This window comes from Eucyclogobius newberryi, unplaced genomic scaffold (assembly GCF_026437365.1).
Source record: "Eucyclogobius newberryi isolate DKJ021-1_F unplaced genomic scaffold, fEucNew1.0.hap1 SCAF_9, whole genome shotgun sequence".
Lineage (NCBI taxonomy): Eukaryota > Metazoa > Chordata > Actinopteri > Gobiiformes > Gobiidae > Eucyclogobius > Eucyclogobius newberryi.
In genome coordinates this window covers 17165297-17179053 of record NW_027316532.1, presented here as the reverse complement: position 1 = coordinate 17179053, position 13757 = coordinate 17165297, and the positions used below count along the sequence as shown (strand labels likewise).

Here is a 13757-nt window from a genome sequence, read left to right as displayed (position 1 = left end):
TCATCACAGCTGTATCTCATTGTTAGTCACTGGGTGTAGTATTTTAGGTTTTTGTTTTCCTCTGTTCAGTGCGAGATTGTCTGTGAAGCCCTGTTAGCCCCTTGTCTGACCCGCCAGCCACGCCCACATTCTGTTCAAATGCGTAAGGGTCTGGAATCCGAGTCAGAGCCAGTGAAGTCGTCGATCCTCAATTTACCGATCCAATCCCAGGCGGAGGTTTTAACGCGTAACACTGAGATAGCTCTTCACCCCCGTTCCAAAACATTCAAGATGGCGGACCCAGCTCGTGACCCGGCTCGTGACCCGGCTCATGACCGAGTGTTTACTTCTGCTCTCAATCAGGAAAGTCCGCTCTACTTGTCATGACGAATGTGCGTTAGATGCGGTTATACGAAGGGCGTCATCGCGATTCAGGAGACATTTTCTGCGTTCCAGGACAGATAACGTTGAACACGCCTTGTTGACATGGGCTACGTAATATCCAGTTAAGCGTGTCGCGTTTTTTTCACTTCTGGGTTTATGTGATTGGTTCTGTCTCTGCTCTCTAAACTCCGCCCTAGCAATTGAAATGCGGTCGAGCCCCAGACCCACAGGTTTTGTAAAGTCGTCTGTTAAAACGTGTTGGGAACGGCTGGTCAGGCAAGTTAGCCCTAGCATTCGAGCGTTTTTGACTTTTGATTCCTATTCTGACTCTGACTCTGATTTTTGCCTACTCCTCGTGATCCTGTCATCGACCTTGGACCGTCCTGAGATTTCCTTCTGCCTGACCTCTGACATTGCCATTTGCCTGTGTACAGAACCTGGAACGGATTTACGAATACGACTCTCGCCTTCTCTTTGTATTTTTTTTCTGTCTTATTCAATTAAAGACTGTTTAAAGGTTGAATGGACGATTTGTTTTTACCCAAATCTGAGTCTTATTTCCTCGTGGCGTGGACGGCCGATTAGTCCTGCCACGTATAAATCACAGAACGCTACCACTCACCTGCAGGTGAGTGGTAGGTTCCGCGTGTTCCGGTTCTGCGTGTCTAAGCGCATTGATCTATCATAATGTAGTTCCCTCAGTGTACGGGACAAAATTAAGACGGAGAAAGACTGTTTGAGCTGACTCAGAAGAAGAAGGAAATCTACGAGAGACGAGAGATGCGATGCGATCGGTCGCACTAATAAAGAAACGCACGTGTGTGTTGTATCAGTCCGCACGGGGGAGTGGCATGCGCACTTCCGCCTGCGTTCTCAAATCGCAAAAAATCGTCCATTGCGCCTTTAACTATTGCCTGTTTCCAGCTCCGTAATTGGCTCCGTTCTGCCGTTCGTGACATTGGGCGATAATAAAAACGGTGGTCATTTGTAGAGAATTCTGTTACTTAGATACGACAAAATCATGTGCATAGCCAACGTATGTATTTTTACTCAGAGGTGAGCCGAGTAGCCACATGAAGTACTCAAGTAAGAGTAACGTTACTTCAAAATAATGTTCGACCCGATTGACTCAGTTCTGTTTGATGGCGATGACACAAGGGATGGATACATGAGACGAGATGGACACACGAGGGACAGATGGACACACGAGAGACAGATGGACACACGAAGGATGGATGGACACACGAGGGACAGATGGACACACAAGGGACGGATGGACACACGAGAGACAGATGGACACACGAGGGACGGATGGACACACGAGGGACAGATGGACACACGAGGGATGAATACATGAGACGAGATGGACACACGAGGGACAGATGGACACACGAGGGACAGGTGGACACACGAGGGTCAGATGGACACACGAGGGACAGATGGATACACGAGGGACAGATGGACACACGAGGGACGGATGGACACACGAGAGACAGATGGACACACGAGGGACGGATGGACACACGAGGGACAGATGGACACACGAGGGATGAATACATGAGACGAGATGGACACATGAGGGACAGATGGACACACGAGGGACAGATGGACACACGAGGGACGGATGGACACACGAGGGACAGATGGACACACGAGGGACAGATGGACACAAGAGGGACGGATGGACACACGAGAGACAGATGGACACACGAGGGACGGATGGACACACGAGGGACAGATGGACACACGAGGGATGGATGGACACACTGATGGACAGATGGACACAGGAGGGACAGATGGACATACTGATGGACAGATGGACAGATGGACACATGAGGGACAGATGGACACAGGAGGGACAGATGGACACACGAGGGACAGATGGACACACTGAGGGACAGATGGACACACGAGGGACAGATGGACACAGGAGGGACAGATGGACACACGAAGGACAGTTGGACACACGAGGGACAGATGGAGACACGAGGGACAGTTGGACACACGAGGGACATAAATTTTACTTTCATTTGATTTTATCTTTGAACTCTCCAGTCTTGTTTTGTACAAGAAATTACTCGAGTAAAAAAGTATTTGGGGGAAATAGTCTTCAAGTAAGAAGTAACGTCATCTCTCAAAAGTAAAGCCACTTTGGGTATCTGAAAAAGCACTATATTATTATTATTAATTTATTATTATTATATTATTATTATTATTTTATTATTATTAATAAAGGAATATCTTATCTTATCTTATCTTAATAGTAATATTGATTAAATTCAATGTAATATCAAAATGTGGCGGACTTCTTCATATCTGAAGGAGCCAGAAACACAAATGTTTAATGTAATAAATGTTTAACTTAAAGTTTTGGCCGTGGCTGGAGAGCCGCGGCGCGGTCAAATTACCGCGCAGTTTCAGGGACCGCTGCATTTCCCTTATAGCCCGTTATAGCCTCATGGCTAACCCTAACCCTAACCCGGCGCGGTCTAAAACGGCGCTAAAACGCGGCGCAGTTTTGGCCGCGCGCCGCGGCACTGCAGACACTCCCTAAAGTTTTTGTCACATGTAAATTTACTCACAGTGAGAAGAGAAAGTACTTTTACTCCAGTAAGAGTAAAAGTACACCGTCCGAACAGTACTTTAAAAGTAATTTTGTCAAAAATGTTGCTAAAATATAAATAATGAAATAAATGTGGTTTAGTCCTAATTTAGACATTTTTAATCATGATTTACTCTTAGTTTCATGAGTAAAATGATGAGTTAACTGTCATTAAAATGTGCTGTATTAGAACAGTAATAGAGACACTTTCACACATCTGTTTAAAGTCTTTGACCTTGAGCCGGAGCGCGGCGTCGGCCCACCATGTCCGGGGCGGAGTACGAGTCCTGCTGCAGGCTCCGTGCTGCTGGCCCCGCCCTCGGCCCCGCCTCCAGACGCACTCCTCGTCCGGCTCTCGGGGGCTGCTGCAGCTGCTCCGGGCGGTGGGGCCGGTACGCGCTCGCCGTGGTAACAAACCCCTCCTCTCCGGCGCTAATGGGCATCTTAAAACTGGTCCTGAGTTTGGTCCAGCGGGGGATGTTGGGCCGGCGCTGCGGCGGGTGGGCCGTGTAAGACCCCATGGCTTCACTCTGCGCTTCTCCGGTAAGCCTTGTGGTCCAGGGGCCATTGATTACAATCAAATATACAGTATCTCAAAAAACTTCTACTCAAGTAAAAGTCCTGAAATACCTTAAGTAAAAGTATTTCCCACAGATTGAAGGAGACAAACAACAGAAGTACAAATAAATAATTTCCTCAAGGCTCTGTCCTTGGACCACTGATATTTACAAGTTATATAAACTCAAATGGACATAATCTGAAACACAGCAGCATCCACTTGCTCTAAGGTCCAGCTCTAAGGTCCAGCTCTAAGGTCCAGCTCTAAGGTCCAGCTCTAAGGTTCAGCTCTAAGGTTCAGCTCTAAGGCTCAGCTCTAAGGCTCAGCTCTAAGGCTCAGCTCTAAGGCTCAGCTCTAAGGCTCAGCTCTAAGGCTCAGCTCTAAGGCTCAGCTCTAAGGTGCCTGACCTGATGTCTCGGTGCGTCGCCACAGCAGGAGCTGGTGGGGGCGTGGCTTCTGTCCGTCTGCAGTAAAATGGCGTGAAGTCTCGTCTGTACGTGGGAATGTGTTCGTCCGGCTCGTTCCTAAACGGGATGTTCGTGACGAGGAACGACTGCTGTTCACGCGCCATGTCTGCGGTGAGCAACACGGAGCGGCTCCATGGAGACGGCGTCATGTGGAGCGTCATGTGGAACGTCATGTGACCCAGTGGAACGTCATGTGACCTTGTGTCCTGTTTCAGAGACAAAAGAGCTGCAGACAGTTCACTTACAGCTCCTTTAACGTGCAACAGTCATGTGAGTCAAACGTGTCGTGAAACAGAGATCACTTCAACAAAACTGCAACTAATAATTCTTTTAGTCAACAATTGTTTGCTTCTATTGTACTTTGAGAAGTTTAAATACATTCTCAACATAATAAAGGTGAGAAAAAGTAGACTGACGGCTTCTAGATGAGAATATTCATGAGTAAAGTGTATTATTGTGTCTGTCCTGTCTCTGTTATACTTTTGAATAAACAGAACATGATCTTTTCTCTTCAGTGGAATACAACTGGACTTTCACTTCACAAACTCCATGAAACGATGAACTGTCAAGAAATATTGTAATTATTATTCCTGTATCCTGTATGAGTTTATACAAGTTAATGTGGTTTTTTCGGGGTCTGATTGTGACGTGATTGGCCCATGAGTCTCTGGGGTGGTTCCTTGTCGTATATAAGAGAAGGAGCCAGAATGAGGGCGTCACATGCAATTGTATTTATTTATTCCATCCATCCATCCATTTTCTACCGCTTGGTCCCTTTCGGGGTCGTGGGTGACCGGAGCCTATCCCAGTGACTTCGGGCCTTAGGCGGGGTACACCCTGGACAGTGGCCAACTTGTCGCAGGGCCATTTATTTATTTATTATTTTTCCCCTCCATCCCTTGTTGGGAAATGGGAGGTTTTGTCTATAGGATTTTTTGTTTATAGGAGATCTTCTATTGAGAGTGTTTTTCAAACTTCCTATAAGTGATCTGTTCTTTTCTTCTGTATCTACCTCTGTATCTACCTGCGTCGCATCAATGAAATTTCCCCATGTGGGACAATAAAGGATTATCTTATCTTATCTTAATCTTGTCTTTGTGATAAAAAGGTCTTGTGTTTTTAGAGCGTTTCTCATTTTACACTCGACTGGTTTAGTTTAGTTCAGTTTAGTTACACTTAATAACACTTAATTACACTTAATTAACTTAACTTCATCCAGAAATGACATAAACAAAAGGCTGAGTTCGTGGACAAACTTGATTCTGTTTATTCATGATTTAAAACAGTTGATTTGTTACTTTGTTTGTTGTTGTTTGTTTGTTCAAATGTACAGAATGGATTCTTCACCGACGCCCTGTAAAACACGCCTCTAAGGATTCCGAGAGGCCTGATTGGTTAGAGAACATGTCAATCATCTCCGCCATGGGACGCAAATAAAAAGGCAAATTATAGAGAGAACAAAAGCAGGTAAACAAGCTGGTTTCAAACGCATTTATTTATTTAATCCTATTTTGACTACATTCTTGGCTTTGATACTTTGACACTGTTTGAAGTATATTTTTACTTCTTGCAATAGTTTTGGTTGTATTTGTTTGGTTGTATTTGTAGCCCTTAAACGACAGGAATATTTAACATCTTGCTATGTCTCTGCAGACAAAGACGAAGCTCTGAAGGTCTGAACCAGGACTTTACCAGGACTTAACCAGGACTTAACCACGACTAAACCAGGACTTAACCAGCACTGAACCAACATTAACCAGCACTGAACCAGGACTTAACCAGGACTTAACCAGCACTGAACCAACATTAACCAGCACTGAACCAGGACTTAACCAGGACTAAACCAGGACTGAACCAGGACTAAACCAGGACGTAACCAGGACTAAACCAGGACTTAAACAGGACTGAATCTGGACTGAACCAAGACTTGAACAGGACTGAACCTGGACTAAACCAGGATTGTGGATGTGGAAAAAGACTAGAACAGGTCCAGACAAACTAAACCATGTGTAAAAGTGACATTTTGGTAACAACACGTTTGAACAGTGACGTGTGCCTCACCTGTCAATCTTGGGGAAAAACGTATTTATAAAATATAATAAATAATAATATTAGTCATCTGGTATGTATTATAGTTATAATCCCCCTTTCCGTTTGAATCCAATATGGAACTATATTTTTTTCAATTAAGAAAATCTGAATCTTCCGTTCCGATACATGAGGCGGGGCGACGTGAGCCACGCCTTCCTCTGTCTCGTGAGGTCATGCCATGCTCTGTCTCGTGAGGTCATGCTCTGTCTCGTGAGGTCATGCCATGCTCTGTCTCGTGAGGTCATGCTCTGTCTCGTGAGGTCATGCCATCCTCTGCCTCGTGAAGTCATGCTCTGTCTCGTGAGGTCATTGCCATGCTCTGTCTCGTGAGGTCATGCTCTGTCTCGTGAGGTCATGCTCTGTCTCGTGAGGTCATGCCATCCTCTGCCTCGTGAAGTCATGCTCTGTCTCGTGAGGTCATGCTCTGTCTCGTGAGGTCATGCTCTGTCTCGTGAGGTCATGTTCTGTCTCGTGAGGTCATTGCCATGCTCTGTCTCGTGAGGTCATGCCATGCTCAGTCTCGTGAGGTCATGCCATCCTCTGCCTCGTGAAGTCATGCTCTGTCTCGTGAGGTCATGCCATGCTCTGTCTCGTGAGGTCATGCCATGCTCTGTCTCGTGAGGTCATGCCATGCTCTGTCTAGTGAGGTCATGCTCTGTCTCGTGAGGTCATGCCATGCTCTGTCTCGTGAGGTCCTGCATCCTCTGTCTCGTGAGGTCCTGCATCCTCTGTCTCGTGAGGTCATGCATCCTCTGTCTCGTGAGGTCATGCCATGCTCTGTCTCGTGAGGTCATGCCATCCTCTGTCTCGTGAGGTCATGCCATCCTCTGCCACGTGAGGTCATGCCATGCTCTGTCTCGTGAGGTCATGCTCTGTCTCGTGAGGTCATGCCATGCTCTGTCTCGTGAGGTCATGCCATGCTCTGTCTCGTGAGGTCATGCATCCTCTGTCTCGGGAGGTAATGCCATGCTCTGTCTCGTGAGGTCATGCCATGCTCTGTCTCGTGAGGTCATGCCATGCTCTGTCTCGTGAGGTCATGCCATGCTCTGTCTCGTGAGGTCATGCATCCTCTGTCTCGTGAGGTCATGCCATGCTCTGTCTCGTGAGGTCATGCTCTGTCTGGTGAGGTCATGCATCCTCTGTCTCATGAGGTCATGCCATGCTCTGTCTCGTGAGGTCATGCCATCCTCTGTCTCGTGAGGTCATGCCATCCTCTGCCTCGTGGGGTCATGCCATCCTCTGTCTCGTGAGGTCATGCCATCCTCTGTCTCGTGAGGTCATGTCATGCTCTGCCTCGTGAGGTCATACCATGCTCTGTCTCGTGAGGTCATGGCACGCTCTGTCTCGTGAGGTCATGGCACGCTCTGTCTCGTGAGGTCATGTTCTGTCTCGTGAGGTCATGTCATCCTCTGTCTCGTGAGGTCATGCTCTGTCTCGTCAGGTCATGCCATGCTCTGTCTCGTGAGGTCATGCTCTGTCTCGTCAGGTCATGCCATGCTCTGTCTCGTGAGGTCATGCTCTGTCTCGTGAGGTCATGTCATCCTCTGTCTCGTGAGATCATGCCATCCTCTGTCTCGTGAGGTCATGCCATGCTCTGCCTCGTGAGGTCATGCCATCCTCTGTCTCGTGAGGTCATGCCATGCTCTGCCTCGTGAGGTCATGCCATGCTCTGCCTCGTGAGGTCATGCTCTGTCTCGTGAGGTCATGCTCTGTCTCGTGAGGTCATGCTCTGTCTCGTGAGGTCATGCCATCCTCTGCCTCGTGAAGTCATGCTCTGTCTCGTGAGGTCATGCTCTGTCTCGTGAGGTCATGTTCTGTCTCGTGAGGTCATTGCCATGCTCTGTCTCGTGAGGTCATGCCATGCTCAGTCTCGTGAGGTCATGCCATCCTCTGCCTCGTGAAGTCATGCTCTGTCTCGTGAGGTCATGCCATGCTCTGTCTCGTGAGGTCATGCCATGCTCTGTCTCGTGAGGTCATGCCATGCTCTGTCTAGTGAGGTCATGCTCTGTCTCGTGAGGTCATGCCATGCTCTGTCTCGTGAGGTCCTGCATCCTCTGTCTCGTGAGGTCATGCATCCTCTGTCTCGTGAGGTCATGCCATGCTCTGTCTCGTGAGGTCATGCCATCCTCTGTCTCGTGAGGTCATGCCATCCTCTGCCACGTGAGGTCATGCCATGCTCTGTCTCGTGAGGTCATGCTCTGTCTCGTGAGGTCATGCCATGCTCTGTCTCGTGAGGTCATGCCATGCTCTGTCTCGTGAGGTCATGCATCCTCTGTCTCGGGAGGTAATGCCAGGCTCTGTCTCGTGAGGTCATGCCATGCTCTGTCTCGTGAGGTCATGCATCCTCTGTCTCGTGAGGTCATGCCATGCTCTGTCTCGTGAGGTCATGCTCTGTCTGGTGAGGTCATGCATCCTCTGTCTCATGAGGTCATGCCATGCTCTGTCTCGTGAGGTCATGCCATCCTCTGTCTCGTGAGGTCATGCCATCCTCTGCCTCGTGGGGTCATGCCATCCTCTGTCTCGTGAGGTCATGCCATCCTCTGTCTCGTGAGGTCATGTCATGCTCTGCCTCGTGAGGTCATACCATGCTCTGTCTCGTGAGGTCATGGCACGCTCTGTCTCGTGAGGTCATGGCACGCTCTGTCTCGTGAGGTCATGTTCTGTCTCGTGAGGTCATGTCATCCTCTGTCTCGTGAGGTCATGCTCTGTCTCGTCAGGTCATGCCATGCTCTGTCTCGTGAGGTCATGCTCTGTCTCGTCAGGTCATGCCATGCTCTGTCTCGTGAGGTCATGCTCTGTCTCGTGAGGTCATGTCATCCTCTGTCTCGTGAGATCATGCCATCCTCTGTCTCGTGAGGTCATGCCATGCTCTGCCTCGTGAGGTCATGCCATCCTCTGTCTCGTGAGGTCATGCCATGCTCTGCCTCGTGAGGTCATGCCATGCTCTGCCTCGTGAGGTCATGCTCTGTCTCGTGAGGTCATGCTCTGTCTCGTGAGGTCATGCTCTGTCTCGTGAGGTCATGCCATCCTCTGCCTCGTGAAGTCATGCTCTGTCTCGTGAGGTCATGCTCTGTCTCGTGAGGTCATGCTCTGTCTCGTGAGGTCATGCTCTGTCTCGTGAGGTCATGTTCTGTCTCGTGAGGTCATTGCCATGCTCTGTCTCGTGAGGTCATGCTCTGTCTCATGAGGTCATGCTCTGTCTCGTGAGGTCATGCCATCCTCTGCCTCGTGAAGTCATGCTCTGTCTCGTGAGGTCATGCTCTGTCTCGTGAGGTCATGCTCTGTCTCGTGAGGTCATGTTCTGTCTCGTGAGGTCATTGCCATGCTCTGTCTCGTGAGGTCATGCCATGCTCAGTCTCGTGAGGTCATGCCATGCTCTGTCTCGTGAGGTCATGCCATGCTCTGTCTCGTGAGGTCATGCCATGCTCTGTCTCGTAAGGTCATGCTCCGTCTCGTGAAGTCATGCCATGCTCTGTCTCGTGAGGCCATGTCACCCTCTGTCTTGTGAGGTCATGCCATCCTCTGCCTCGTGAGGTCATGCCATCCTCTGTCTCGTGAGGTCATGCCATGCTCGGTCTCGTGAGGTCATGCCATGCTCCACCTTGTGAGGTCATGTCATCCTCTGTCTCGTGAGGTCATGCTCTGCCTTGTGAGGTCATGCACTGTCTCGTGAGGTTATGCCATCCTCTGGCTCCTGAGGAAGCGTCATGGCTGTGGCGCTCGTTGCGCAGTATAATGCCTCACAAACTGCTTCGTGGTTGAACCGGTTTATTTTGTATTTTCAAAATGGAAGATTACATTTCCCGCTAAAATGATTTGCAAATCTGGACTTTCTACCAAAGCGAGAGGTTATAACTGAAGGAAGAGCTTCACCGGAAATGAACGTCGTCAGACGGGAAACGGGCGTGGCATGCTCGTATGTGCTACGAGAAACCGCCTTTTCTGTTTTCTCTGTCTTCTATTTCCACCGAGTGACGAAGTCTGGACTCAAAATGGATTTAGTGACATCCTTAAAGACCTCATCGACGTAGCGTGTTTTCTTGCGGTGAAGCTAGCGCCGGCACTGCTCATCGCGGCTATGTGGAACTAATATATGCGTTAGCTGGAGAAAGGCTAGCGAAAGATTCAATGACCTCCTGTTTTTTTGGCATCAGAAATTATATTAAAAATGGAATCAGCGCAGCATCGTTTGAAACAGTAAAAGAAGACGAGACAACAGACGTGACAAACAAAGCGGCAGATCTCTGTCAATTTGTGCTACGTAGTGCTAAAGACTGAAGCGGCCTGTATCATGGACGGGGCCTAGGCCTCCTGCACATGTGCTCACGCTCTCCCAGAATGCACAGGGGGACTCGCAGGATTTATACATGCTACAAATGTATTTCTGCTTTAATGTGTGTTTTTAGTTCTCATAAGGAATCAAAACTTTATTTATATCTGTTCTCAAACCAAGAGAGAGAAGTTTAAAGAGAAAAATCACAAATGCTTATCACAAATGTGATGGAGGAAGAGATGGAGGAGGTGATGGAGGAGGTGATGGAGGAAGAGATGGAGGAGGTGATGGAGGAGGTGATGGAGGAAGAGATGGAGAAGGTGATGCAGGCATTGTAAAAAATGTTTTAATTCGATGTAAAAAAAAACAAAATAACCTTCATACTTTAGTGGCCAGCTACTTCAGGTCTCGTTTAAACCCTCGTTATTTGCATATATACATACAAATACATGGTTTTTTCTATGTCGCTTATTTCTTTATGTATTTATTATTTTCATATTATAGTCGTTTTATGGAAGCGTAAGTTTTGAGCGGATGTGACGTAAAATAGCGTTTCCGTTTCCTCGCTCTTTTCCTCGAGGCTTTGCTAGCGCCCGGTGAGTGCTCGCTTCTGTCGGACAATTATACTCTGTTTTTATCTGCTCAATTGGTAAATAAGACACAATTACAACGCAATATCGAATGTTGTTGCGTTAATTGATTGTCAACCGCTAATTATATGTCAATTTCAGCTGTGGTGCGTTTGAATTCAGTAAAAGTTAGAACACATGTGGCCCCTGTAGGCCCTCTTCATCTGCGGCTAACTCCTGCTAGCATGTACTGCGGCTAACTGCTAGCATTTACTCCCAGACTGACGCTGTGATAAAGAGGACTGACTGGCCTGTGTAAATACAGACTTTATTTCTCCTGTCGTGTATTTATACTACACATTCGTTCCTGTTCCCGGCCGGGTGGGAACTCTTTACTGCACAACTCTTTACTGGTTTGCGCTGATGGAGCTTGCGTCAGTGAACGTGGCATGTGTCCGGTCTGAATGTGTCTCTTGTGTCCTCAGCTGCAAACATGCAGATCTTCGTGAAGACCCTGACGGGGAAGACCATCACCCTCGAGGTCGAGCCCAGCGACACAATCGAAAATGTCAAAGCAAAGATCCAGGACAAGGAGGGTGAGCAGTGATTCTGGACATGTAGCTTTACACTGGTCACACATGTAGCTTTACACTGGTCACACATGTAGCTTTACACTGGTCAGACATGTAACTTTACACTGGTCAGACGTGCCAAATGGCCACAGCATCAGCTGAACAAATCCACAGTGATGAATGACATCAGATTCAATATTTATCTGATTCTTGGCACTGATATTGACTTCACTTCCAGACTCATTTTCAGACCCATCGCTTAAAGGACGATTTTTCAGCAATTTGAGAACTCGGGTGGAAGTGTGCATGCCACTCCCCCGTGCGACCTGATACAACACACACGTGCGTTTGTTTATCAGCCCGACGGATCGCATCGCATGTCTCGTCTCCCGTAGATTTCCGTCTCTTATGAGTCAGCTCAAACAGTCTTTCTTTGTCTTCACTTTGTCCCGTACACTGAGGGAACTATATTATGATAGATCAATGCGCTTAGACACGCTGAAATGTGCTGCTCATGGGGACGAGCCGCACGCGGCTGCAGGTGAGTGGTAGGTGCATTTTATGATTGATACGTGGCAGGACTAATCGGCAGTCCACGCCACGAGGAAATAAGACTCAGATGTGGGCCAAAAAATCGTCCATTCAACCTTTTTAAGGAGACACACACATTTTTTATAATACACACTAATATAACACATCACATTCAGTGGTGAACTACTACTGCTGCCACAGCTGACCTGGGGCGGACTGATGGTTGGCCCCGCCTTGTGGAGTCTGACCTGCTTCAGAGCTCTGACCAGGTCGAGCAGTGGCCAACAGAGCATTTAAAGTAACTTCATGGTCAATTATCATTAAATAGACTTTTAAAAACGGTTACAAATCCCCTTTATGTGAAAGAGGGGGAGCAGTCCAGGTCACATGATTTAGACACAGCTGAATGTCTGAAAACAATTTGTTCTAAATGTTAAATGTATTTCTGGCGCAGGAATCCCCCCAGATCAGCAGCGTCTGATCTTCGCCGGGAAACAGCTGGAGGACGGACGCACTCTGTCCGACTACAACATCCAGAAAGGTAAAGCTTGTGTCTGCCGGCAGGGGGCGCTCAACCGGCAGGAGGCGCCCTGCTTCAGCCTGGACTGTTTCTAACATGTTCTGTTCCTCAGAGTCCACTCTTCACCTGGTGCTGCGTCTGCGCGGAGGCATCATTGAACCCTCGCTCCGCCAACTGGCCCAGAAGTACAACTGCGACAAGATGATCTGCCGCAAGTGCGTCCTCTCCCTTCATACTCACTCTGCCCTTTGCGCGCGCACTCCTCTGCCCTTTGCGAGCGCACTCCTCTGCCCTTTGAGAGCGCACCTGGCACAGGGTTTGCAGTTCTTTCCTCTGAAGTGAGCGCTTTGTATTGAAGTGGCCTTATTGGTGCAGATATTGAATAAACTAGTTCTCTACATCTAACTAGTCCAACCACAGAAAAAGAGCCATTAGCAGACAACGTTTTAGTCATTACCACTGTTGCGGCCCCAGTGTCGTGATCCGCGGTACGGTCGCCCTGTGCGCGTGTTCGCTGAGCTCTACGTTCACTTTTTCTTGTCACTTGATGATGATGTGAGCACTTTGACAGTCACGCCAAATGTCTTTACCTCTGAAACACTGTCTGCACGCTGACCAAATACAGCATCAGATTTCTTGCGCAAACATGGATCATGGACATGCCCGTAGATGAAACGAAACCCATCAAACGTGCAGCGATTTTCATATATCTTCAGATCCCCAAAGATAATTTTGCAGCTTTTGGATTCTCACAATTTGACATTCTCGAACATACGGCCAGTAGTTTTCTTCATTTTGAAATCCAGGTCGGTTGGGTTACAGGAAAAGCACTTTTTCTTGTCCTAACCGTGTTGTCTTCAGGTGTTGCGCTCGTCTTGGTCCTTGTCCTAACCGTGTTGTCTTCTTCAGGTGTTACGCTCGTCTTCATCCTCGTGCGGTCAACTGTCGTAAGAAGAAGTGTGGCCACACGAACAACCTTCGTCCTAAGAAGAAGCTGAAGTAGACGCTGTGGACGCAGAAGACACTTTGTTTGAAATAAACGTGTAAAGTGTTATTTGTCGCATTCTTTTTTTCTTGTACGTTTGTCAATCTCTGGATATAACCACGTTTATGACTTTAGAGCCGCATCAGACTCAAACTCAGAGCTTTATCTCTAAGACCACAGCGTAATGCAAGAGTTTAAGGATGAGAATAAGAGCTGTAAAGCTCA

At 48.0% G+C, this 13757-nt stretch overlaps 1 protein-coding gene across 2 annotated transcripts in view; it reads left to right on the top strand.

The window, feature by feature from the left end:
* LOC140353630 (ubiquitin-ribosomal protein eL40 fusion protein) overlaps window positions 1-13556 on the top strand; it is a 287808-nt gene extending 274252 nt beyond the window's left edge. The window contains exons 1-5 of one of the 2 annotated variants that reach the window (XM_072438281.1): window positions 10865-10951; window positions 11410-11520; window positions 12482-12568; window positions 12660-12762; window positions 13457-13556. In XM_072438281.1, the coding sequence (XP_072294382.1) occupies window positions 11418-11520; window positions 12482-12568; window positions 12660-12762; window positions 13457-13550 (387 nt within the window). In that variant the 5' untranslated portion in view covers window positions 10865-10951; window positions 11410-11417 and the 3' untranslated portion in view covers window positions 13551-13556. Of the gene's footprint in view, window positions 1-10864; window positions 10952-11409; window positions 11521-12481; window positions 12569-12659; window positions 12763-13456 lie in introns of those variants that run through there. The other variant, XM_072438280.1, reaches the window with a different exon arrangement.
* Window positions 13557-13757: the final 201 nt, after the last annotated feature.